The sequence below is a fragment of the Cervus canadensis genome, chromosome 1 (genome assembly GCF_019320065.1).
Source record: "Cervus canadensis isolate Bull #8, Minnesota chromosome 1, ASM1932006v1, whole genome shotgun sequence".
In the NCBI taxonomy this organism is placed as follows: Eukaryota; Metazoa; Chordata; class Mammalia; order Artiodactyla; family Cervidae; genus Cervus; species Cervus canadensis.
In genome coordinates this window covers 107713929-107740394 of record NC_057386.1, presented here as the reverse complement: position 1 = coordinate 107740394, position 26466 = coordinate 107713929, and the positions used below count along the sequence as shown (strand labels likewise).

At 55.3% G+C, this 26466-nt stretch overlaps 2 protein-coding genes across 2 annotated transcripts; one reads left to right on the top strand and one right to left on the bottom strand.

Moving 5' to 3' along the window:
• Positions 1-7336: 7336 nt before the first annotated feature.
• On the bottom strand, positions 7337-18145 carry ZNF74 (zinc finger protein 74). The gene is made up of 5 exons (XM_043489724.1): positions 17724-18145; positions 17370-17440; positions 10091-10217; positions 9691-9786; positions 7337-9160 (listed from the first exon to the last, which is right to left on the bottom strand). Exons 1-5 carry the CDS (start codon positions 17749-17751, stop codon positions 7608-7610), a joined length of 1875 nt encoding a protein of 624 aa, XP_043345659.1. The 5' UTR covers positions 17752-18145; the 3' UTR covers positions 7337-7607.
• A 6517-nt stretch (positions 18146-24662) lies between these two features.
• Positions 24663-25915, top strand: LOC122440264 (protein FAM246A-like). Its single transcript, XM_043466328.1, has 2 exons — positions 24663-24757; positions 25078-25915. Exons 1-2 carry the CDS (start codon positions 24663-24665, stop codon positions 25913-25915), a joined length of 933 nt encoding a protein of 310 aa, XP_043322263.1.
• The last annotated feature ends 551 nt before the right edge of the window (positions 25916-26466 follow it).

The window sequence follows — 26466 nt, the reverse complement described above, 5'->3', positions numbered from 1 at the left end:
AAAAAAGCCATTTTGTTATTTATTTAGCTGTGCTGGGGTCTTAGTTCTGGCATGCGAGGTCTCCTGTCTTCTTTGGGCATGCAGGAGCTGGTTCCCTGGCCAGGGATGGAACCCAGGCCCCCTGCATGGCGAACAGGAGTCTTAGCTGCTGGACCACCGGGGAAGTTCCGTCCATTCCGTATTTAATACCTAAGTGTTCCAGCCAGGCAGGTAATGATACAGACACTCCAACATGTAAAATGTAAGATGCTGACCCTACATGACGTATCCTAGACAAAATCCCTACATATAAGAGCCGAACTAAACGTCAATAAAAATTAATTTTAAAAAAAGAAAAAAATTTTAAAATGTAACCATATGTCTGGCATTTACCGTGTCCCCTGAGGTACACTCTGTCTCCAGTTTGGGGCCTGTGGTCTTAACAGCTGGCCTGAGGGTGGTATGTTTATTGGGATCAAAATGTTAACCTGAAACCAGGCAAGAGTGAAATCAGGTGAGTGCTAAGCCTGCCGCTCTCAGCCCCTGATGGGTCTACGCCCGCAGCAGAGGAAGCAGATAGAGCTGCCCTCACGCGTCATCCTCAGCACTGAGAAACAGAGAAGATGGGGCGGGGAGAGGCCGAACCTGGGGGTGATAGGCCAAATTCATTCCCCCTGCCGTCACTGGACAGAGTCGTTTCTCTTTTTGTTTCTTTGTTAATTGAGAAAAGAAATTCTTTTTGGTCAGGCCTCACGGCATGCAGGGCCTTAGTTCCTTGACCAGGGATTGGCCCTTGCCCCTGTGGTGGAAGCGTGGAGTCCTGACCACTGGACCCTCTGGGAAGCCCCTCAAGGGCCTTTCAGAATGTGCTTGTCCTCCTGGAGGCAGACTGTGAGGTATTTGTCCACGTTGTTTTCTAGGACCTTGGAGTAGCTGTGTCCCCTTTGAGCTGAGCTGGGGGGACGCATGTCTGAGACTAGCTCTCCGTTCTTGGCTACAAGACTGGGCGTCTCAGGATTTTGGTTTGCTGTGCATGGGGCAAGACCAAACCTGCTTTGGTTACAGACCCAGATGCTGTGCTGATGAGGAATACAGCTGCGGGGAAGGACCGATGTGAGAAAAACAGCTAAAAGCTCGTAATAGGAACTCAGGACGTTGGATGCCGGTGGTGAAAATAGCCACTCGAATTCCATCCAAGACCCAAGATTCTTTCATTTGTCATTCCACCACGTTTGGCTTTTGTCCTCAGTTGTGTCTCGGTTGCAAAATGCTATACCTCCAAGCATTGCATCTGAGTTCCGGGGAGAGAAAGGAGCAGTGTCTCCTATTAAGAAAGCCAAGACTTTCCCCAAACCTCTAGCAGACTTGGTCGTCAGAACCGGGCCACAGCTGCACCCATTTTAGAGGCCAAAGTGTTGAGGAGGACACAAACTGAGTCACCCTGCCCCAAACAGTCTGCCACAGGTGACCACTGCTACCAGCTCGGCGTTGCCCTGAAGTGCTGGCCAGTGTGGGTTTTAAGAAGAAATGAAATAAAAGGCTACCTATACAAAAAGGAGAGGCAAGCTTTTTATTTCCAAGTAATGACTTTACCTAGAAAAAAACAGGATAAACCAATAAACCGTTAGAGACTTTCTGGAATGACCCAGCAAATCTGCTCGGTGTGAAATAGACAAAAGGATAACCGCAGGCAAGAGTTGCCCTCTGTATCTCATCACGTGGCTGATTTACAAACCCCGCAAAATTAAACTGAACTCAACAATTCATATATGAACACATCTGAAGGCAATGATAAACGCTTTCTCCTTGTACATTTTTATTTACATTTATTTTTGGCTGCGCTGGGTCTTGGTTACTATGCTCGGGCTCCCTCTAGTTGCTTCCTCTAGTTGCGGCGTGCGGGCTTCTCACTGCCGTGGCTAGAGGTGTAACAGCAGAATGTAGGTGCACAGGCACCAGGAGCCGCCGCTCACGGACTCCGCTGCCATGCAGTGAGTGGGGTCTCCCCGGGCCAGGGACCGAGCCTGCGCCCCCTGCGTTGGCAGGTGCATCACTGGACCACCAGGGAAGCCCTATAAGCCTTTTCTGATGCTTAGAGGCAGACTTGAAAGAACAGTCATCTTCCATGTTCTTTGATGTGAAGACCAAATCTCACATAGAACTATGTTAATTCTTTCCAAACTGGCCAGTTATAATCAAAACCCCAAGGAGATCTGCAGGGGCATGAAGAGGCCAAGTTCTGAGAAAATGATTCCTGCCTGGCTCACTTATAAAAAAAAAAAAAAAAATTTTTTTATACCTCCTAAAAATGTGACCCCAGTCCTACTGTCTATGAATTACAGAGCAGCAGTAATGGAGAAGACAGGCAGGTCTGTGGAACCGTGAGGGATGAAGTTCAAGAAAGGTGTGGAATCTCGGACACTTATATCCCAGATGGGTGGATTTAAGAGTAAATATAAAATACAACCAAAAAAGGATGTAAGGAAGGGCCTCTTTGAGCCAAGGAAAACGATAAAGGAAAGAAAAATTGAATAGACTACACAGTAATCAAAAACCTCTGTACACTGAAAATGCAGTAACAAAATGTTCGTGCTAGGGCAGGATGTGTGTACTTATTGCGTGTGTGTGTGTTGCATATACATATATATGTGTATAGATATGTATGTGGGTATATTGCATATAGGTACATATATTTTAAAGGTATCTTGCTTTCGTATTATTTTTAATTTTAATAAAAACATTTTCTTGACTGCTCTGCGGCTCGTCGCCGTGTGAGGTCTTTCTCTAGCTGCCGTGAGTGGGGGCTGCCCTCCCGTTGCGGAGCACGGCTTCTCGTTGCAATGGCTTCCCTTGCTGCGGAGCGCGGGCTCCAGGGTGCGCGGCTTCAGAAGCGGCACACGGGCTGCTTCCCTGCGGCGTGTGGAATCTTCATGGACCAGGGATTGAACCAGCGTCCCCTGCATTGCAAGGCGATTCTTCATCACTGGACACCATATATATGTGTGTGTGTGTGTATTACATGTTTATATATTGCATGTATTTGTGTACATCTAAAAATGGAATAGTGGACAAAAGAGAAAACTAAACTGTCAAAAAGCAGGAACAAATAACCATTCTATTTCTAATTATTTATTTGGCTGCCTTGGGTCTTTTTTATCTCCAGTGGTGGTGCATGGGCTCTAGACTTCATGGGCTCAGTAGCTGTGGTCCTTGGGCAACTAATTTCTCTGCAGCGTGTGGGCTCTTAGTTCCCAGACTGGGGAGTGAACCCGTGTCCCCTGCACCGAAAGGTGGATTCCTGACCACTGGACCACCAGGGAGGTCCCACAAGTAGCATTCTTAATGTAACAAAATGCAAATATAAAGTGAGTGGCTGGGATTTTCCTGGTGGTCCAGTGGTTAGGACTTGACGCTTTCACTGCCGTGGCCCAGGTTCAATCTCTGGCACAGGAACTAAGATTCTTCAAGCCATGCGCAATGTCCAAAAAAACCCCAAACAAACAAAAACCTGAGTGATGACGCCAGTGTTGGTGACGTGCAGAGGAACAGACTCTCGGGGCCTGTGTGAGTGTGAGCAGGAGCGCTGTGGGTTCAACCAGAAACAGCTTTGAACCTTCACGGCCTTTCGTCTGTTCACGTCCCAGAAGTACTGATGGTCCAGGTAACCGTGCTGGCAGACCCTAAGGGAGAGGAAAGGCACGGTCCAGCTGCAAGACAGAGAACTGACGAGGCCACCAACACGGTCTTTGAATAATCTCTTGTAACGTGGAAAATGCTCATGATAAAATGTTAAGTGGAAAAGGATAAAGATAACACGCAGAGTATAGATGCAGTTTTGAGAAAAAGCACGTGGGATCCTCCCTGGTGAGCCAGGGGTTAGGACTCTGAGCTTTCCATGCAGAGGGCAAGGGCTCGATCCCTGATTGGGGAGCTGAGAGCCCATGTGCTGCGTGGCAGGGCCAGGAGAGGGAGAACACGTGTGTAGCTAACTGTATCCTGATGGAGCTTTTTCTGTAGACTGACCTGGCTGTGGTTACCTCACAGAATAACCACGTGGTTCCGTTTATTCGGAGGCTGTGTTAGATCTAGGGGAGGAAACAGCAAACAGAGTTGCTAATAAACTATGAAAACCTAACAGACTTTTTTTTGGCTGCACTTGTGACCTGTGGGATCTTAGTTCCCTGACCAGGGGCCGGTCCCGTGCCCCCGGCAGTGGAAGTCCGCAGTGTCAACCCTGGACCCTCAGGGGCGTCCCCAAACTGCCTTTGACCTCACGTATTAGCATATACTAGCGGTTCTCGGCTGTGGCAGCTTCGGAGTGACCATGGTTTGCACTTAATGTACATTTGTTGCTAAGTCATGTCAGACTCTTCGTGACCCCACGGACTGTGGCCCACCAGGCTCCTCTGTCCGTGGGATTTCCCAGGCAAGGATACTGGAGTGGATAGCCATTGCCTTTAGCACGGGATCTTCCTGACCCAGGGATCAAACCCTTGTCTCCTGCATTGGTAGGCAGATTCTTTATCACTGAGCCACCAGAGAAGCCCTAAAACATGTTTAGAGGATGTCTGAAATTCAGAACCAGGCAGAGCCTTCTCAGCTGACCCTAAGTATGGTCTGACAGTAAACTGCTTGAGGACACTGGATCCCAATGATTACAGGTGGGGGATTTTTGAAGTGTGTCCATATTCCATTGGAGATCAAAGAAGTCCAACTAAAAGGATCGTGGACTGACTCTTACAACTGTGGACTGAGCCGAAATTCTTTCTGGAAGGGCTATTTTGAAGATTATGACTCAAACACTGGGGAAGGGAAGGTGATTGGCAGTAGAATGAGTCAGAACATGTATAATTTCTTAAAAATTTATTGACTTAAATAATTTTGCTTATAATGAAGCCCTTTACACTTAAAAAAGTGTATACATGTAGAGAAAAAACAGGAGTAAATGCATCTCCAGGCCATGACTGTGAACTGAGGATTGTTTTAATTCTTGTATATCTGATTTCCCCCCCAATTTCTTCAATATACACGTATTATGTGTATGATGAGAACACAAAGTTTGTATGTAAATAAAAGAGCATTGAGACATCAATGGAAGGGGGGCCAAAGGGTATTTCCAATGGTTTTCTTGAAGAAAGAACAGTAATAAGAACATGTTCCATTTCAAAATTTTTAAAGAGCTGGGAATACCAGACCACCTTACCTGCCTCCTGAGACACCTGTATGCAGGTCAAGAAGCAACAGTTAGAACCAGACACGAAACAACAGACTGGTTCCAAATTGGGAAAGGAGTATGTCAAGGCTGTATATTGTCACCTTGCTTCTTTAACTTCTAGGCAGAGTACATCATGCGAAATGCCAGGCTTGATGAACACAAGTTGGAATCAAGATTGCCGGGAGAAATATCAGTCATCTCAGATGTGCAGACGACACCACCCTTAGGGCAGAAAGTGAAGAAGAACTAAAGAGCCTCTTGATGAAGGTGAACAAGGAGAGTGAAAAAGCTGGCTCAAAACAACATTAAGAAAACTAAGATCATATCATCTTGTCCCATCACTTCAAGGCAAATAGATGAGAAAAAACTGAAACAGTGACAGACTTTATTCTCTTGGGCTCCAAAATCACTGCAGATGGTGACAGCAGCCATGAAATTAAGACACTTGCTTCTTGGAAGAAAAGCTGACAAACATCAACAGTATATTAAGAAACAAAGATGTTACTTTGCCAGCAAAGGTCCATATAGTCAAAGTTATGGGTTTTTCCAGTAGTCATGTATGGATGTGAGAGTTGGACCTTAAGGCTGAATGCCAAAGAATTGATGTTTTCAAACTGTGGCACTGGAGAAGGCTCTTGAGTCCCTTGGACTGCTAGACCACCAATCAATCCCAAAAGAAATCAATACTGAATATTCATTGGAAGGACGGATGCTGAAGCTCCAATACTTTGGCCACATAATGCAAAGAACTGACTCATTGGAAAAGACCCTGATGATGGCAAAGACTGAGGGTGGGAGAAGGGGATGACAGAGGATGAGATGGCTGGATGGCATCACCGACTCAGTGGACATGAGTTTGAGCAAGCTCTGGGAGATGGTGAAGGACAGGGAGGCCTGGCGTGCTGCCGTCCGTGGGGTCGCAGAGTCAGACACCACTGAGCAACTGAACATTATCAAAGCGCGTCGCTCGAAGTGGTAAGGTGCTGAGTCAGCTGATGGTGCTAGCAGCCCCGCCGGCAGGCAGCAGTGTGTGTATATGGGGGGTGGGGAAACGGGTAATTTGTATGTAAATTTCTTTTAAACTAAGAGAAATAAGTATGGTAACAATCAAAGTTAGATTCTATTTGTTTTTTGCCAATGAAGTTGTCAGAGCTTCCCTGTTTCCTGCAGGGAAGGGCTTGCAGCCAGCTCCAGGGACGCTGGAGGAGCAGTGGGTCAGCGCCAAGGGCCCAGAAGCCAGGCCGGGTGGTGCCCGACCGCTGTCGCCGGCTCTCCTCACACTGAGACAGTGTCACTGTGTTCTCACACAACCCAAACCATACTGGAACGATGCAGTACATAGTTCATTTCCTTTATCTCAAAATTACTTCTAGTAATCTACCACAGGACAATGTTAAAGAAGAATGCAAAAAGATGGTGTATGAAGGATGGTTTATAATAGTGACAGCTTGGAAATAACTTCGCATCCAACGGAAAAGCAGCTAACAGAACAGCCCGCCCTACCCAGAACCTCAGCTCCAAAGACAGCAGGGCTCTGCTGGAGAAAGGCTGGTCATGCGGTGAGGACGCTGGGGGACCAAAACGACAGACGGTGCACCCGTGTTTACAGAAACGTGAAGACGCACCATCAGAAAGCAGAAGGTGACGTTACCAAAGTGCGAAATGCAGTTTTAGTAAGAATTGTGGGTGTCTCTTCCCTTAATTCCGTTTCCTGAAATGTGGTTATTCAGCCTCCAAACATACTTTAATAAATGTGTGTCATAGACTCCAGCGCTCCATACAGATGTGAGCAGGCAGCTGATCTCTGCTCTAAAATGTGAGGGGGATGACCGAGTCATAACCAAGCCCCAGAGGGACGCCATCCTTCTCCGGGACCACCAGGCACATAGCCTCTCGGAGGCTGAGCACCATGGGGTCTGGGGCAGCCCTGCAGGTGGCCTTGCCATCCCGGGGTATGAAGCCTGCTTCTGCCATGGACAGGGTGGCCAGACAGGACGCTGGGCTGCACGGCCACTAACACGTGAGTGTGGAGAGTCCGGGGAATTTGCTTCTTCCCAAATGCCCACCATCTGAGCCTATTCTCCCCTCCCAGAGCAGAGTTCACTTAGAAGTAATACTGTTAAAAAAAAAAAAGTAATACTGTTTGTGATTCTCCTGTTTTCTCTCCCCTTTAATTATCATGTTAAACATCAAAGAGTTTACAGAAGAAACTCGGGGTGGAAAGCAAGGAAGCGAGGACAGGGCCCCCCCTTCACCTGAGGAGAGCACTCCCTCCCCGCCTTCCAAATATCAGCAGAGAGGACAGGACACCCTCAGGCGGCCTTAGCACTCTCCTACCGGCTCCCTCTCCAGCAGCCCACAACCTCTAGGTGTGTTTCAGGTGGCAGGAGGGTGTGTTATACACACACAGGAGTCAATTTCCGGGGTTGCTCCCAAGGGGGAAACTCCTGCTGGCCGAGGGTGGGGCCACACCCAGGAACTTGGTCACATCCAGGGCATCGACCCGGCCCTCGTTGCTCCCGCCTGAGGCCCCTGGGCCCAGCAGGCCGCCGGGCAGGTAGTAGGTGCTCAGCAAGCGCTGGTCCAACTGGACGGCAAAGGGCTTCTCCCCGCCATGGAGCCTGCGGTGCTCCGCCAGAGGCCCGCTCCAGCCGAACACCTCGCCGCACTCGTGACACTTGAAGGGCTTCTCCGCCGAGTGGGTCTTCTGATGCTTAACGAGGCAGTGGTTCTGGCTGAAGGCCCGGCCGCACTGGCCGCACTTGTAGGGCTTCTCGCCGGTGTGCACGCGCTGGTGCACGATGAGCGACGAGTGGCAGCTGAAGGCCTTCCAGCAGCGGCTGCAGTCGAAGGGCTTCTCACCGGTGTGCACGCGCTGGTGCACGATCAGGTAGGAGTGGGAGCTGAAGGCCTTGCCGCACTCGTGGCAGCGGAAGGGCTTCTCGCCGCTGTGCACGCGCTGGTGCACTGCCAGGTACGCGTGGCAGCTGAAGGCCTTGGCGCACTGGCCGCACCGGAAGGGCTTCTCGCCGGTGTGCGCGCGCCGGTGCAGCGTCAGGCGCGAGCGGCTGCTGAAGGCCTTCTGGCAGTCGCTGCAGCGGAACGGCTTGTCTCCGCTGTGCAGCTTCTCGTGCGCTGTCAGCGACGAGTGGCAGGCGAAGGCCCGGCCGCACGCGCCGCAGCGGTAGGGCTTCTCGCCCGTGTGCACGCGGCGGTGGCGCGTGAGGTGCGTCCGCTGGTTGAAGGCCTTGCCGCACTCGCCGCAGCGGTAGGGCCGCTCGCCCGTGTGCACGCGCAGGTGCATGGCCAGCAGCGAGCTGCAGCTGAAGGCCTTGGCGCAGTGGCCGCACTTGTAGGGCCGCTCGCCGGTGTGCGCGCGCCGGTGCACGTTGAGGGACGAGTGGCAGCTGAAGGCCTTGCCGCACTGGCCGCACAGGAAGGGCTTCTCGCCGGCGTGCGCGCGCCGCTGCTCCAGCAGGCCGGTGCTCCAGCTGAGGGCCTCGCCGCACTCGTAGGCCTTCTCCCGCGCGTGCCAGCGCCGGTGCAGCGCCAGCGCCGCGCTCCGCGGGAAGGCCTTGCCGCACTCGCCGCACGCGAACGGGCCGCTCCCCGCACCCTGGCTCCGGCGCCGGCGCCCGGCGCCGGAGGACCGCACCCTCCCAGGCTGGCTTTCTGGAGAGGCTCCTTCCACGGGAAGGCTGGGCTGGGCCGGCAGGGCGCTCTGCAGGCCAAGTGCCTCCTTGGACTCATAGCGGCCCTGCCGGCGCTCCTCGGCGGACCCAGCACCGGCGTAGGAGGCTTCGCCTCGGGTCAGAGCAGTCGCCAGGCACCCCCAGATACACTCATTGCTGAACCCGGGGTTGTGCAAATTAGACCTCGCCAACCCGTCTGCGATCGGCTCCCAGGGCGGCTCTTCCTTGTAAACAAGCGTCTCCTCCGCTGCAGGCAGGGGTTCCCATCCTGGTTCTGGAAGGGAGAGGCCACCCTCTGAGAGCAGGCGGAGGGGCGGCGCCAGGGCTCAGGGCGGGGAGTGCCCAGAGCGTAGGTGAGCGAGTTAGCACGGGTGCAGGGGCGGGGCGGGGCGGGGCGGGGCGGGGCAGCAGGGCAGGCGGGGTGCGCGGAGGTGGGGCGGCGGGGAGTGGGTGGGGCGTGAGGAGGCCGGGCGACGGGCAGGGCGCCAGGTGGAGGACACGGCAGGCAGGCCGGAGTCTTGCAAAAGCCAGGCCGCTCTGTAAGGAGCAGGGCGCGGGTGGAGGAGCCCGCACTGACAGCCCCACGTGTGAACATCCCACGTGCGGATGCTCCTGTCTCCCTCCAGCTCAAGGCAACCGGCTGTGTCCCTTCTGTGCACTGCCCCCAGCGCAGGTCCTGGCACACAGTCGGTGCTCAATGTGTGCTCGGGGAAGGGAGGCAGGAGGGGCCGAGCAGGTGCAGAGGGAGCCGGCAGCGGACCACAGGGGCAGTGGGGAGGGGCTCTGCCTCCACACCCCGCTCACCTGGACCCGGCCCCGCAGGCCCGTCTCTGGCAGCCTGCCATGGCTCCTCGCCTCGCTCCAGGTGGGAGATGACGTCTGGCTTGCAGACCGGAGGCCCTGCATGGGGAGGAAGCGACGGGGCTCTGGGCGCCCTGTGCGCCAGCCCCGAGGAAGGGGGCTCAGACGGGGAACCCACGCTGACCTGTAGGTCTGAGGACCCCACAGGGACTGACGCCCGCTCCGAGGCAGGCTGGGCTCCCAGGGCCTGTCCACCTCCCTCCCTCTCCTCCAGCCCCCACCTGCAGGCAAAGATGCCAATGGCACCACAAGGGCCGAGGGCAGAGACAGGAGCCCACGTTCTGCCAGGTCCAGCCCCTAGGAGAGACGGGACCTGGCCTCCTCACCTTGGGCACCATCTTACCCAGGGAAAGAAGGTTCTGGTAGTTTTCCAGCATCACATCCCGGTACAGGGCCCTCTGGGGGGAGTCCAGTTGGCCCCACTCCTCCTGGGTAAAGTCCACAGCCACGTCCTTGAAAGTCACGGACCCCTGGAAGGACACACACATTCTCTTTCTCACCCAGGACGGCGGAGTCCACCTGTGCTCCTGGGTGACGGAGGAGCTCAGCAGCGGAGACCTCGGGAGCCATCCTGAGTGTGGCCAGAAGGCTGTGCTGTAGACACAAACGGCTCCAGCCCCGGACAGGCGCCGCACTGCGCCCTGAGGGTGGACCCTGGACCCCTCCGTGTCCTTCCTGCTTGCCCCCCACTTCTTCCTGCCAGGCCCCCTGCTCTCCCTGGGCCACGTCCCTGGCTTAACCTGCTCCCACCCTCCCCCAACACTGGCCCCTGGTCTGCGGTGCCCTCCTCGGTCACCCCAGCTCCAAGAGTCCTGAAAGCCCCAGTGACTCTCCGTGTGACTCTGCTCCAGAACCCCGGTGTTCTGGGCAAGATTAGCCGGAGATTAAAGGCTTCCCTGGGGTCACACTGAAACCTAAAAACCTCAGAAAGATCCAACTACATACTAAGTAATTTCACCGCATCCCAGAACATGTAAGGAATTAAACCCAACACTCAAGAAAGTAAAATTCACTCTGTCCAAGAACAAACATGGACACCAAAGGGGAAAAGGGAGGGACAAAGTGGGAGACTGGGGCTGACATGCACACAGGGCTACGGATAAAACCTAACTAAGGAGAGCGTGCTCTACAGCACAGGAACTCCACTCAGTGCTCTAAGGTGACCTAAACGGGAAGGAAATCCAAGAAAGAGAGGCTACGTGTATACACAAGGCTGATTCACTTTGTAAAGTAACTATACTGCAATAAAAGCTTTAAAAAATTCACTCTGTCCAGAATCCAACCAAGTAACTAAAAGGAAAAGCTAATAAAATCAGAAGATTTAAGCGTTTCATAAAACAGTATTTGTTTACCTCAAAAAAAGGTGTTAAGGGCGAAACAGAATCAAAGATACAAGATGGAGAAAAGAAACAGCACAAGGGCGGCTACAAATTCAACCACACCAATAATCATATAAAATGTGAATAAATACCCCAAGTAAAACTGGGAGACTGTCAAAATGAAGTTAAACAGCAAAACCCAACCACATGCCAGCTACACAATCCAATTTAAACACAAAGACTAAGACAGATTAAAAGTGAAAAAAGACAGAAAAAGATACACTGTGCCAACGTGAATCAAAAGAAAACTGAGGTAGCTATATCAACATCAGACAAAGATTTCAGAGCCAGGGATACCAGAGATAAATCATAATTCCATGATTATGTAGTGATCATTACTATAGGATCAATTCATGATGAGCTCACAAGAACTGCAAACAAAGATGAACCTGTCAGCAGGGCCTCAAAGTGCACAAAACAAGACCTGACAGGGCTGAAAACAGGCTGCCTGGTGGCTCCGTGCTAATGACTCTGCTGCAGGAGACACCGGTTCGGTCCGTGATCCAGGAAGACCCCACGTGCCGTGGAGCAGCTGAGCTTGTGGGCCACAGCCACGAAAGCCCGCGCACCGAGGGCTCTGCTGCTGCTGCTAAGCCACCTCAGTCGTGTCCGACTCCGTGCGACCCCACAGGCGGCAGCCCGCCAGGCTCCCCCGTCCCTGGGATTCTCCAGGCAAGGACACTGGAGTGGGTTGCCACTGCCTTCTCCACTAGGGCCCGTACTCCACAACACAAAGCCCACGCAGCACAACTCAAGAGTAACCCTCGCCCTTCACAGCCAGAGACAAGCCCATGCAGCAACAGCACCCAGCACCCAAAAGTAGTTTAAAGAATGAAATGAAAACCCAGTTACACTAGATGATCCTGACGACAGTCTCTCCCCGTAACTGACGCGACACACAAGCAGAAAACGTCAGAACACGGAACACCTGAATAACATCACGATTCAATGTTGACTTGGTATTTACAAAACACTCTAGCCCACAAAAGCAGGATACACATTCTTTTCAAGTGCACACAGAACATTTACCAAGATAAACCACATGCTGGGTAATAAAGTAAGTCTCAGTAAATTTGAAAGATTTCAAATCATACACAGTTCCTTCTCTGATTATAGCATAATTAGAAACAATAGCAGACACCTGGAAAATCCTCCACCTATTTAGAATTAACAGACTCCTAAATAATACAAAGCTGAAGGAGAAATCACCAAAAAATTGTAGAAACTTCTTTGAACTGAAAAAGGAAAATAAAACATACCAAAATTTTCAGCATATACCTAAAGAGAACTTAGAATGAACTTTATAGCAGTGAATGCTACGTGAGAACAGGTATCAAATCAATACTTAAGTTTCAACTTGAAGAAACCAAAGTGAAAGAAAGAAACAAGAATCAGAAACCAGTGAAAAGAGAAAAGAAAAGCGACAGAGAAAAATCAATGAAACCAAAAGAAGGTTCTTTGCAAAGATGAATAATTAAACATATATTTACTATATGACTCAGCCATCCCACTCTTGAGTATTTATGCAAGAGAAGAAACACACCTGTAACGCGTATGCCAATATTTATAGTAGGCTTATTTGTAATAGCCTAAACCTGTAATCAACCCCTAAACGTTCATCAGCTGGTGAGCAGATAAACAAATAGTGGGGTACATATACAATGGTTTAATGTGGGGAACCATGTCCCCTCCACATTAGTTTGTTGAAGCCCTAAGTTCCAATATGTTAGAATGTGACTTGACTTGAAGATGGGGTCTTTAAAGGGATAATTAAGGTAAACGAGGTCATTAGAATGGGCCCTGACATAAGACTACTGTCCTGATAAGAAAATGAAACTTGGACACAGATACGTACAGAGGGAAGGACATGTGAGGACATAGAGAAGCGCCCTCTATAAACCAAGGAGAGCTGCTCAGAAGAAACCTACCAACACCCTGACCTCAGACTTCGAGCCTCCAGAACTAGGGGACAACACACGTCTGCTGCCTGAGCCACCGAATCTGTGGCATTTCGTTAAGGCAGCCCAGCAACCTAAAACGGAGTGCAGTCTCATTCAGCAATCAAAAGGAACAAGTTGCTGACTCAAATCAGGACATGGATGCAAAAGCATCATGCTAAGTGAGATAAGTCAAAAACAAAATCACATATGTAATTCCATGTGAAATTCTCCAAAAGGCAAAATTATTTTGGTTGCCAAGGGGACAGGTGGAGAAGATGGACTATAAAGGGGCATGAAGGGACTTTCTGGGTGATGGAAAAGTTCTGTCCTGACTGTGGTGCTTACACAACTATATGCATGTGCCAAAACTCACCAAATCCTACATGTATAAAACTGGAGAACTCTTCCTGTGTATAATCATAACTCAGTAAGTCTGACCATAAAGAAGGATGAGCAGCAAAGAATCAGTGCTTTTGACTGTGGTGTTGGAGAAGACTCGAGAGTTCCGTGGACTGCAAGGAGATCCACAGTCACTCCTAAAGGAAATCAACCCTGAATATTCATTGCAAGGACTGATACTGAAACTCCAATACTTCGGAAAGACTAGAGATCTCTTCAAGAATATTAGAGATACCAAGGGAACATTTCATGCAATGTTCCAACCAGTCCATCCTAAAGGAAATCAGTCCTGAATATTCATTGGAAGGACTGATGCTGAAGCTGGAACTCCAATACTTTGGCCACCTGATGCGAAGAACTGACTCCTTGTAAAAGACCCTGATGCTGGGAAAGATTTAAGATGGGAGGAGAAAGGGACAACAGAGGATAAGATGGCTGGATGGCATCACCGACTCAACAGAGTTTGAGTAAACTCCGGGAATTGGTGATGGACAGGGAGGCCGGGCATGCTGCAGTCCATGGGGTCGCAAAGAGTTAGACACGAACTGAACTGATTTCATAAAAAAACAGGCGCAATAAAGGACAGAAACAGTAAGGATGTAACAGAAGCAAAAGAGATTAAGAAAAGGTGGCAATAATGCACAGAACTGTACAAAAAAGCTCTTAATGACCCGGTTATCCACATGTGGTGTGATCACTCACCTAGAGCCAGACATCCTGGAGTGTGAAGTCAAGTGAGCCTTAGGAAGCATCACTACAAACAAACTGGAGGAGGTGGTGGAATTCCAGCTGAGCTATTTCAGATCCTAAAAGATGCTGCTGCTGAAGCGCTGCACTCAATATGCCAGCAAATTTGGAAAACTCAGCAGTGGCCACAGGACTGGAAAAGGTCAGTTTTCATTCTAATCCTAAAGAAGGGCAATGTCCAAGAATGTTCACACTACCACACAATTGCACTCATTTCACAAGCTAGCAAGGTAATGCTCAAAATCCTTTAGCTAGGCTTCAACAGTATGTGAACCGAGAACCTCCAGATGTACAAGCTGAGTTTAGAAAAAGCAAAGGAAAAAAAAAAAAAGTCAGAGGAATCAGAGATCAAATTGCCAGCTTCACTGGATCACAGAAAAAGCAAGAGAATTCCAAAAAACATCTACTCCTGCTTCACTGACTACACTAACGCCTTTGACTGTGTGGATCACAACAAACTATGGAAAAAATCTTGAACAGAAGAAAATACCAGACCACCTCACCTGTCTCCTGAGAAACCCGTATGCAGGTCAAGAAGTAACAGTTAGAACCTTACATGGAGCAACGGACTGGTTCAAAATTGGGAAAGGAGAGCCTCAAGGGTATATATTTTCACCCTGCTTATTTAACTTACATGCAGAGCACATTGTGCAAAAATGCTGGGCTAGATGAATCTCAAACTGGTATCCAGATTGCCGGGAGAAATATCAACAATCTCAGATACGCAGATGATAACACTCTATTGGCAGAAAACAAAGAGGAATTAAAGAGCCTCTTGATGAAGTTGAAAGAGGAGAGTGAAAAAGCTGGTTTAAAACTCAACATTCAGAAAACTAAGATCACGGCATCCAGCCCCGTCACTTCATGGCAAATAGATGGGGAAAAAATGGAAACAGTGACACATTCTTATTTTCCTGGGTTCCAAAATCACTTCAGACAGTGACTGAAGCCATGAAATTAAAAGACAGTTGCTCCTTGGAAGAAAAGCTATAACCAACCCAGACAGTGTATTAAAAAGCAGAGACATTACTGACAAAGGTCCACATAGTCAAAATCATGGTTTTTCCAGTAGTCGTGTATGCATGTGAGAACTGAACATTAAGAAGGCTGAGCACAGAAGAACTGATGCTTTTAAACTGTGGTGTTGGAGAAGACTCTTGAGAGTCCCTTGGAGAGAAAGAAGATCAAACCAGTCACTCCTAAAGGAAATCAACCCTGAATATTCGTTGGAAGGACTGATGCTAAAGCTGAAGCTCCACTACTTTGGCCACCTGATGCAAAGAACTGACTCACTGGAAAAGACCCTGAGGCTGGGAAAGATTGAGGGCAGGAGGAGAAGGGGACGACAGGAGATGAGATGGTTGGATGGCATCACCGACTGAATGGACATAAATCTAAGCAAACTCCAGGAGATAGTGAGGTACAGGAGAGGCTGGCATGCTGCAGTCCATGGGGTTGCAGAGTTGGATACGTCTTAGCGACTGAACAGCAACAGCAAGCCTAATACAAAAACCCCACTGGACTTCAGGGAGACAAGAAGGTGGGAATGAGGACACGCTGAGACTGTCCACAGCTGAGGCGCTCAGGGATGAAGCAAGATGGTGAAAGCAGAGAGAAGGTGGGAAGGGGCAGAAACGAGATCTCAGAACGTGATGCTGGTAACAGAGCTCTCAGCGGCTACATGGCTTCAGTGTGGGGGTGTCAACAGGCAAGAGCAGCATCTGAGCCACATTGAGGACTTTCTAGGGGCACTCCCAACCTACCGGGAGAAGCCCACATCCGGTGTGTCTTCATTTTGCAGGGCAGGGAGCAAAAGGGTGTGGAATCAAAGGCAGACTTGGTAATGCAACTTGCAAAGGAGTCAGAACAGACCATGGGGATGTCCAGGCCGGGAAGTACCCGGGCCACAGTACGAGACTGTTGCGGAAGGAGAGCACTTCACACAGAGGACCAGCTATCCAAAGCCCTGGGAAGCTGGTGCTTCAGGATTAACGTCTGTGCACAAGAAGGGGAGTGCCTCCGAGGTGGCACTGTCAACACACACCCCGCTTTTTCCTCCATTTCAAGGTCAGCTGCAGACATCAGAACATCTCAGCCTACATTCTTCAGCCTGTACTTCCCATAGATGTTCTCTACACAACCACAGTGCCATCATCAAACCCATGAAGTTAAATACTGATACAAAGCTATATGAAATACATTTCCAAATGCCTTTGACAGAATTTTGGATCTATGACCCACCAAGGACCATGTATCTATCACATGTGCTCATCATGTCTCCTGAGTGTTTTACAGAACATTCTAACATTACAGAATCTGGGCCCATCTCACCATACACGTTTTACAGTCATTTCTACCTTTCAAGTGACAGGTTAACAGAATTACCAAATGCTAAAAATGACAAAGGACTCTCAACTCTCCAAGCCTTTCACCCATACTGTCTCTGTCAATTGCACCTTTCTGAACACTGGGAAGGATAGACAGGGGTAGGTGGTGGAGCAAAATGATGAGCAAAACCCGAAAGTCTGTAAAAGGAGTGATTTGTGCTTCACTCAGCTGCAGAAGCGGCCCCAAGGCCAACTCCCTTCAGAGCCCCGAAAGCCTCCGTAATTCCACGATTTTCCACGAAGGCCTTGTGTCAGGAACCGGGTACAGAGAAAAAGCATATCTGGACGCTTGATCTACTGTCACTGTGACCCCCGAGCGCTGCAACCCAGCCCTCCCATCAGCTGTTCCACGCCCTCTTACCAAACTTACTCCCAGAAAACGCCCCCGAACAAGGATCAACCACAGCAAACATCCCGTGGGCCTGCGTGTGCAGAGGAGCCAAGTGATCTCATGGGAGCCGTCACCTACTAGGTGTGGGTGGCACTAAACCACCACCGAGAGCTCCCGGCACAGTGCTGGGCACACAGCAGTCCTGAGCGACGGCCGACGGCTGGGCTGTACCAGGCTGGAAGCCACACTCACCTGGAGGGCGCACCCGAGCGTCACCGGACCTGACCCCCAACCACGCATACCCAGAGCTTCCTGAGGACCGCAGCACAGGCACCCAGATCGGGGGTCCCTGGATGACTGTATGGCCTGGGTGATGGAAGGATGAAGCCAACCCTCCTCATAAAGAAAGAGACGTTCAAAAAAAAGGACAGTCACTCACCTCCGACCTGGCTTCCGGGAGACCCTGAGGCAATGCGTCTTCTGGAATCTCTTTGAGGAGAGGAGCAGGATCTGTAAAAGACAAATGTTCTGTCCACAGCCACCAGGCACCCCCGGCCCAGGGAGAATCAAGGGGAGTCGGAGGCGAGCCCCAGCTTCGGCACAACCAGAGAACCTGGGGCTAATTCTGCTACTCGGCGTCTCAGACACGCCACTTACAGAGGAAACTGGGCGCCGTTCCCGTCCCCGTGCCCACCGGGAGGAGGCGGCGGCCGCCTGACTCTGGGGCGCTTCCAGGGACCCCGCCTGCCCTCCCCGTGCAAACCCAGGCCCGCGGCCGACAAGCCAACTGTACCTGTCACCCGCGTCTCCGGGGCGTCCATGGCGCCCTCCTTCGACGGCCGCCCCGACTGGGGGCGGGGCGGACCGGGCTCCCGGGGCTGGGGACGCTCGCGCAGCCCCGCAGGGGCGGCTCCGCGCCCCTGGTCGGGGTCAGGCGGGCTCCGCAGGCGCCGGGCGCGTCAGGCTGCGCTCCCGCCCCATGGCGCGCCCCGCCAGACTGTCAGTCACGCCTCCCGGGTCCGGGCGGGCCGACCAGGCCTCGGGCTTAGCCGCCCCGAGCTGAGGGTCGCGAGGGCGGCACAAAGGTGAGGGGCGGACCGGCGGACCGAGGAAGGGCCAGGAGCTCGCGCTGCCGAGCCGACCCGCCTCCCACGGGAAGACCGCTGCTGCCACAAAGGAGCGTCTGTGGGGCGCCGCGGGACGGGCGCATGCGCGGAACGGAAGCGCACAACTCCCAGGAGCCTTTGCGCCGCGCAGGGGCGTCAGGGCCGGAGCCGCTCTGACGTGCGTGTAGCACAGTCTTCTGGGAAGTGTAGTCATATGGGTCCAGAACCCCTGCGCTCTGGCCCCGCCCCTCTCCCGCCCCGCCCCCGCCCCCGCCCCTGCCCCTCGAGGCTGCGGAAATCACTTGCATCTGGGTGTGTGTGGCATGTGTATGTGTGATATGTGTGATGTGTGTATGTAGTGTGTGTGTGTATTGTCTGTGTGGTGTGTGTGGTTTGTGTGTGGTATGTATGTGTGTTGTGTGTGGTGTATATGAGTGGTGTGGTGTTTGTGATATGTGTGATGTGTGTGGTTTGTGTGTGGTGTGTGGATGGTGTGTAGTGTGTATGGTTTGTGTGTGGTGTATGTATGATGTTTGTGTGATATGTCTATGTGTGGTATATATGTGTGGTGTGTCTGTGATGTCTGTGTGGTGTTTGTGTGGTGTGTATGTAGAGGGGGTGTGTGTGTGGTGTATGTGTGTTGTATGTATGGCATGCCCAGTTTGTATGTGTGGTGTGTGTATGTGTGTGTGGTGTGTGTGTATGTGTGTGGTGTGTATGTGTGTATGGGTGTGGGGTATATGGTGTGTATGTGTGTGGTATATGGTGTGTATGCGTGTATGGTGTGTGTGTGTGTGTGTGTGTGTATATGGTGTGTGTCTGTGGTATCTGTGTGATGTGTGTATGTGTGTGGGGTGTGTGTGTGTATGGTGTGTATGCATGTATGGTGTGTGTGTGTGTGGTGCATGTGTGGTTTGTGTGGGGTGTATGGTGTGTATGTGTGTGGTATATGGTGTGTGTGTGGTGCGTGTGTGGTGTATGGTGTGTATGTGTGTGGTGTCTGTATGGTGTGTGTGTGTATATGGTATGTGTCTGTGGTATCTGTGGTGTCTGTGTGATGTGTGTATGTGTGTGTGTGTGTGTATGTGTATGGTGTGTGTGGGGTGTATGGTGTGTATGCGTGTATGGTGTGTGTGTGTGTGTGCGGTGCATGTGTGGTGTGTGTGGGGTGTATGGTGTGTATGTGTGTGGGGGGTGTATGGTGTGTATGTGTGTGGTGTGTGGTGTCTGTATGGTGTGTGTGTGTGTATGGTGTGTATGTGTGTATGGTGTGTGTGTGTGTGTGGTGCATGTGTGGTGCGTGTGTGGTGTATGGTGTGTATGTGTGTGGTGTCTGTATGGTGTGTGTGTGTATATGGTATGTGTCTGTGGTATCTGTGGTGTCTGTGTGATGTGTGTATGTGTGTGTGTGTGGTGTGTGTGGGGTGTATGGTGTGTATGTGTGTATGGTGTGTATGTGTGTGGGGTGTATGATGTGTATGTGTGTGGTATGTGGTGTGTATGTATGTATGGTGTGTGTGTGTGTGGTGCATGTGTGGTGTGTGGGGGATGTATGGTGTGTATGTGTGTGGTGTGTGTGGGGTGTATGGTATGTATGTGTGTGGTGTGTGGTGTCTGTATGGTGTGTGTGTGTATGGTGTGTGTGTGTGTGGTGTGTGTGATGTGTGTGGGGTGTATGGTGTGTATGTGTGTGGTGTGTGTGGGGTGTATGGTGTGTATGTGTGTGGTGTGTGTGGGGTGTATGGTGTGTATGTGTGTGGTGTGTGTGGGGTGTATGGTGTGTATGTGTGTGGTGTGTGGTGTCTGTATGGTGTGTATGTGTGTATGGTGTCTGTGTGTGTGTGTGGTGCATGTGTGGTGTGTGGGGGATGTATGGTGTGTATGTGTGTGGTGTGTGTGGGGTGTATGGTATGTATGTGTGTGGTGTGTGGTGTCTGTATGGTGTGTGTGTGTGTATGGTGTGTGTGTGTGTGGTGTGTGTGATGTGTGTGGGGTGTATGGTGTGTATGTGTGTGGTGTGTGTGGGGTGTATGGTGTGTATGTGTGTGGTGTGTGTGGGGTGTATGGTGTGTATGTGTGTGGTGTGTGTGGGGTGTATGGTGTGTATGTGTGTGGTGTGTGTGGGGTGTATGGTGTGTATGTGTGTGGTGTGTGGTGTCTGTATGGTGTGTATGTGTGTATGGTGTCTGTGTGTGTGTGTGGTGCATGTGTGGTGTGTGGGGGATGTATGGTGTGTATGTGTGTGGTGTGTGTGGGGTGTATGGTATGTATGTGTGTGGTGTGTGGTGTCTGTATGGTGTGTGTGTGTATGGTGTGTGTGTGTGTGGTGTGTGTGATGTGTGTGGGGTGTATGGTGTGTATGTGTGTGGTGTGTGTGGGGTGTATGGTGTGTATGTGTGTGGTGTGTGTGGGGTGTATGGTGTGTATGTGTGTGGTGTGTGTGGGGTGTATGGTGTGTATGTGTGTGGTGTGTGGTGTCTGTATGGTGTGTATGTGTGTATGGTGTCTGTGTGTGTGTGTGGTGCATGTGTGGTGTGTGTGGGGCGTATGGTGTGTATGTGTGTGGTGTGTATGGTGTGTATGTGTGTGGGGTGTGTGGGGTGTATGGTGTGTGTGTGTGTGGTATATGGTGTGTGTGTGTGGTATATGGTGTGTATGCATGTATGGTGTGTATGTGTGTGGTGTGTGGTGTCTGTATGGTGTGTGTGTGTGTGTGTGGTACACGTGTGGTGTGTGTCTGTGTGCGCACCTGGTGGGTGATGGAGAGTTCAGGCTGGACGACCTCTGAGTAGGGTGGACAAGGCTCCCGGGCACCTTTCCCGGGACTCCCGGGAACTGGAGGGCGGGCCGGCCATGCTTCTGACGGTGGGGTGGGCAGGGGTCTGCAGACGGCCGCGTCTCCATCCGCGTAGAGACCCCGCGCGCTGAGGGGCCGGGAGTTCCGGGGCTCAGACATGGCCGGGCTCTGGCTGGGAGCCTCCCCGTGAGGGCTGGGTACTGTGGGCGCGGGTCCGCCCCAGGAGGGCGCCAGCGCCCTGGGCCAGCCTGGGCGGAGGGCCGGCGCCTCCAGGACCGCACGCTCAGCCCGCGCTCTTCAACTGCGGGATGGAAGAGCCTGAGGGCGTCTGAAGAGGGTCGGGGTGGTCGTGTGGGTCTGAGCCCTCACCCTGTGGGGTGTGACGCCACCTCGGGGCGGACAGTGCCGGCGTTGGTCGAGTCCTCGGACGCCGCGCCCGGGCTGGAATGGGCTCCCCGGGAGGAGGCTCGGCGCGGGTGGTGACCAGAAGCTGCAGGAGAGGCGCTGTCTGTGAAAGGAAAGGCAAACAGGAGCGAAGACCCGCCTCCGCGAGCAGGCGTTGCTCCTCACACACGAACAGGCGGAGGCCGCTCTGCACAGCTTCCTGGGGGGCAGCCGTGGCTTGAGGCTCAGAGCCGCACACACACCCGCCCGGGGCGGACCAGCCGGAGCCTGGGCTTTGTGCGGGGGGCAGGGGGCCCCTGGGTTGGAGGGTGTGGGCAGCGGGGCGCTGTGACAGTCCCACCCGAGGGGTCGGGGCCGAAGCCGAGGCCTGGAGAAGGGCGCCCTTGCGGCACCGAGGCGCCGGGGTCTGGGGCGGCCCACAGGGCGTGAGTGGAAGGGCACGGCTGCCTGTCAGTGCGGAGAGATCCGACGGGGACAGACGGTGACCCCTGGCCACAGGGCGAGGTCAGAGCCACGCCAGGCCAGACAGTGAAGGCCGCGGACGCCAGGGCCAGGCAGCAAGGCCATCGTCAGGTACTGAGGCCAGCCAAGGTCAACTCTGGGTGGGGAGTTGCTCCCTGCAGAGCCACCTGACCCGGGGCGGCTCCCAGGGAACGCGGGGGCGGCCAGGGCCTCCAGGAGGCCAGGGCCCAGTCCCAGGGCCTGGTGGGCAGGGGGCGTTCCGAGGCACGGTGCGCCCGGGTCCAGCCCCCACAGAAAGCCCCGTTCCTGCCCTGGGACCCTGGGCGAGTCACTCCCCCTCTGACCCTGTCTTTCAAGGAGGCGCTGGTCTCGGAGGGAGTGCCCCTCGGGCCTCAGGCGTCCTGGGCTCCGACGTGGGTGGGGGGTGGGAAAGACAGGCCCGGCCCCAGGGACCACCCGTGGCCTGTGAGGCAGGACGAAGCGGCCTACTGTGTGCGGTGGGTCGAGCCAGACCTGCAGCTGAGCCCACCAAGGCCCAGCCATGCAACCTGCACGCTGGGCACTACGGGGCACCACAGCCTCGCCTTCTCTCCCCGAGGGCCCACGGTCCAGACCCTGCCCAGCCGGCCTCCCTTGCTCACCCTCCAGAGACTCAGACCGAGATTGCCACCCCCGCCTAGAGCCTGGCCCACACCGCGCCCTCCAAGAGCAGCTCCGAGACCACCCCCCGCCCGTGGGTGCCCTGCTCAGAGGTCCTGTCCCCCTCAGGCCCCTGTGCCGGGTCCCCGCCAGCTTTAGGACCGCCTGCCTCACCGCCTACACCGCTCTGCTGAGAAGCCTGGTGGGCGTTCAGCCACCCCCGCTCTGCCTCCTAGAGGTGGAACCTGGGCACCTGCACTTCAGATACTGCCCTGAGGACCTTGAGGTGACAGCCCCGAGGTTCCCCCCCGCCCCCCGGCCACCAGAACCCCATCAGCAGGCGATACCCCCTGGCTCCTCACCGCCCTCAGACCCCAGGAAAGAAAACCTCCAGGCTGGGTGGCCGCTCTGAAAACAACTCAGGGGTGACCACAGGGAAGCCCCACAGCGTGATGGCCCCCCTTCTCTGCATGGAGAAGCCCAGGGCCCTCTCTCCTACCCAAGCTAATGGGCAGCTACTCGCCCGCCGGGCCCAGTGGGAGGGCCAGTGTAAGGGTGCGGAGCCGGGCTGGGGACGCCCGAGCTGGTGGCTGCCCACGGACATGGCTGGCCTGGCCCTGGCACTCAGCTGGGGGTGCAGTGGGGCACAAGCTGGGCCTGTCAGCACCTCTGTGCAGGGAGCCCTCCCTCCCCGGCAGGACCCCTGCCAGGAGCTCCTGGGAAGAACGGGAGAGCAAGCCTGGGTGTCGCACTCCCCCCCACCCAGAGGTCCCTCCACCGCCCGGACGACAGCTGTGGTCACAGCCTCAGCTGGGCGCCCCGGCCCGCCCCTCACCCCAGGCCTCGCGTTCGCCCTGGCCCTGCACCGATGAAGCCCGGGCCGGGGTCTCCACAACCGGCTTCCTGACTCTGAACACGGGGACAGACGGTGGGGATCAGAGCTGTGCTGACGGCCCGGCCTGCTCACCCTGGTCGACACCTCTGCGCCCCACCAGGACCCACAGGGCCCTCAGGGTCTCTCCTCCTGTCTTTGCCCCGGTCACACCCGATCTGTTGGCCTCTGCCCGGGGCCCAGGCCACCCACCCTCGCCCCTCGCAGCTCTCACACTCCCTCCTGTCGGTCAGCAATCCTGGAGTCTCCCCCACGTCTGCTCCCACCCTCAGGGCCTCCCTGCAGCCCCCTCCTGGGGATCTGAGGGCCTCTTGGGTGCCACGGGCGAGACTCAGAGAGGGCAGAGGCCTGGGTCACACAGCCGGGCTCGGCGGGCCTGGGGACGCAATCCAGGGCTCCTGTGTGAGCCATATTTTAATTACAGAGGGGAGGGTGGGGGGGTATGGTTAACGAGGCTCCAGGGAACAGCAGGGCCAGATGCTGGGGGTCCCCCGGGGCCGGGTGACTCAGCAGGAGTGAGGGGCTGGGGGGTTGACCGAGGCCGGATTCTCCCCTCCCTCTGCGCCTTCCAGGGTGACAGGCTCCAAGGACTGAATGAGTCAATGAGCGAACGAGAGGGGGCCTTCACAGTGACCTGGGGTCACGGCTGCCCACGGACAGTCGACTGCACCCCCAATCACATGCATATGTGCACAGAGCTATAGAGTCTCCTGGGCGGCCCGGGGACACAGGCCCCATCAGCTGTCTTGCCATCTCCCTTCCCAGTCCAGCCTGGATCCTCGCCAGGCCCTCCCCGCCCACAATTTGCCAGGGCGGTCCCAGGGCGCCCACAGCCCTAACTAGTCCCTTGGCGCTGTAAGCACAACATGCCCTGGGTGGGGGGGGGGGGCATCCTGCCCTCCAGAGGGGCCCACAGCGCCCTGTCCGTGGCCCTGGGGTGGGCAGGGGCAACAATGCAGGTGCCATGGCAGCAGGGTGAGAATAAATGGGGTGCAGAGGTGAGGGGGTGAGGGGCGGGCGAGCCCTCAGGGATCCGTGAGGGCCTCCAACACCAGGCCAAGCGGGAGGTGCACCGTTGGCGGGAGTAGCCCCACCTGGGACCCTCAGCCCTAGATGCATTCAGCCAAGGACCCCATCCGACGACATTCAGCCTGCTCAGCACCACGGGGCCTCGCTGGGGACCCTGCTGTGGATGTAGGCGGACAGAGAACAGAGCCATTTCACTGGCTGCCAGGGTGCTGTGGGGGAGGGGCCCGAGTTACCAGGTGTGGGGCCCTGGTCCCGGAAGGTTGCTCTGCCCTAAAGGGATGCGTGGAGGAAGCCAGGAGAGGGGGCCCAGGGGTTCCCCCCAGGCAGGCAATGCAAAGGCCTAGGGGGTGGAGAGGGGTCGCTGGGAGGAGGAGGACGGGACCAGCACACAGACAGGGAGAGATGGCGGGGCCTCTGGCAGCCTCCGGAGGCCGGGGCCCAGAAGAGCGCACCAGGGACCCTGCGGAGCTCGAAGGCTGGGGCGGCAGTGCACTGGAGTGAGGGGGTTCCAGACAGAGCCTGGACCTGGTGTGGGAGGAGGGGCTTCGGCCAGTGGGCGGGGCTGGGGCCCGGCCCGCACTTGTTTTCCTGCCCTGAGTGGGCCGGGACAGTGGCTTTGAGCAGAGGATGAGCTCAGTTCCCCGTTTGGGTTTGAGTGTCTCCACGTCCCCATCGCCTCTGTTTGAAGCCTGTCCAAGCCCCCTGTGGGGACTCACTGACAATGTGGTCTCTCGGGCAAGCCCTGCACGCTTATACCCGCGGCGCCGTTCCCTTGGCTCCTTGGGTCTCAGGCCTGCCGGGGTTCCCCGAGCCCCAGGCCGGATCCCGCGAGGCTTCGGTTGTTCCCACAGCCGTCCCCCCGGGGCCCTCTCCACGGAGCGTCGCCCGGGCCCCATTGGTCGCTAGGCTGCAGGCTGGGGCTCAGGCCCGGCCGGGCTCTGGAAGCGGTGGTGGAGGCGGCGGCCAAGCGGATGGCGGCGGAGCCCCGGCGCCCGTGGGTCCAGGCGCGCAGCGCTTACGGCGCCAGCGAGGCGCTGCGGCGCGCGGTGGGCCGCCGGCGGGACCCCGGGCCGCAGCCCAATGGGCCGATCCCCGACGAAGCCCGCGGCCCGGGCCGCCTGGCTCGCTTGCGGGGCCAGCTCCGGGTTGAGGCGGCGGCGCGAGCCGACGCGCCCCGACTGCTACGGCTGGTGGAGCGCGCGGGGGCCGCGGCGGGGGAGGCGGAGACCGGGGAGCAGGCGGAGGAGCGCAGCCGCCGCTCCGTGTGCTCCGTGTGCGGCGAGCCTCGCGGCGGGGCCACCTACCCGGCGGGCGTCCTGGAGGTGAGCGAGCGGCGGCTGCAGGAGGGCCTGGCGGCCGTGCGCGCGGAGCTGGGCGCGGGGCTGGAGGCGCTGCGCGCGGAGCTCCGGGCCGAGCTGGACGCCCTGCGCGCGCTGCTGCCGCCTCCACCGGCCGCCCGCCGTGAGCCCCGCGTTCCCCGAGGCCCGGCCCTGCTGCGGGCACTGGGCACTGTGAACGCCCTGGCCGCGGGCGCCAGGCCCACCGACGACGCCTCAGACGGCCCGGCCAACGGCGGCGCGAACAGGGCCCCGGCCAGGAAGAACCTCAAGAAGACCCCGGTACCGCCCGGGGCCCCGCAGGGCGGCGGGGATTAAGCCTGGGGCGAGGGCCGGGGGCGGCGCCGCTGGTCACCCGGCTTTGCTACTCCGAAATGGACTGGGGCTCGTGAGGCGTGGCTCGGAGCGAGAAGGGTCCTCCGACGCTGCTCGCTAGCGCTCGGGCACCGAAAGCGGGTGGGGAGCGCGGCTGATCCGGGCAGCGCTGGGGAGGGGCCGGGTCGGAGGTCTGTCTGCCTCCGCAGACCTCGCGGAACAAGAGCCCGCCCTCCCGCCTGGGGGAGGGGTTGTACGTGTGTTTCCTTGAAGGGTCTCAGGGAGGAGACTGGCTGTCAGGTGCTGGGGTGGCGAGCCTGACCCACACACGGAGTCCAACAGGCACCAGGGACACGTGGGCTGCAGGGACAGTCACCGGACACCGGCTCACCCAGGACAGTGTCGCTCCGACGCACAGCACATTCTACTGCCGGCCCTGGACCGCAGCCTGACCCTAGCCAGCTTCACTCCCCCGACCAGCCCCACCTGCTCCTGGACGCGGTGCATCTGGTCAGCGCCTCCAGGACCGCCAGCTTCGCTTTGACAGCAAGGTC

Excerpts from the sequence above, each read along its gene's own strand:
- ZNF74 (XM_043489724.1), bottom strand. The coding sequence starts at position 17,751 with ATGGACGCCCCGGAGACGCGGGTGACAG. Across the intron at positions 10,218-17,369 it reads TCCCGGAAGCCAGGTCGGAG|GGGTCCGTGACTTTCAAGGA; the intron begins GTGAGTGACTGT and ends GTGTCCTTCCAG. Across the intron at positions 9,161-9,690 it reads GCCTGCGGGGCCGGGTCCAG|AACCAGGATGGGAACCCCTG; the intron begins GTGAGCGGGGTG and ends TCTCCCTTCCAG.
- LOC122440264 (XM_043466328.1), top strand. The coding sequence starts at position 24,663 with ATGGCGGGGCCTCTGGCAGCCTCCGGAGGCCGGGGCCCAGAAGAGCGC. Across the intron at positions 24,758-25,077 it reads TGGGGCGGCAGTGCACTGGA|GCCGGATCCCGCGAGGCTTC; the intron begins GTGAGGGGGTTC and ends CCCGAGCCCCAG.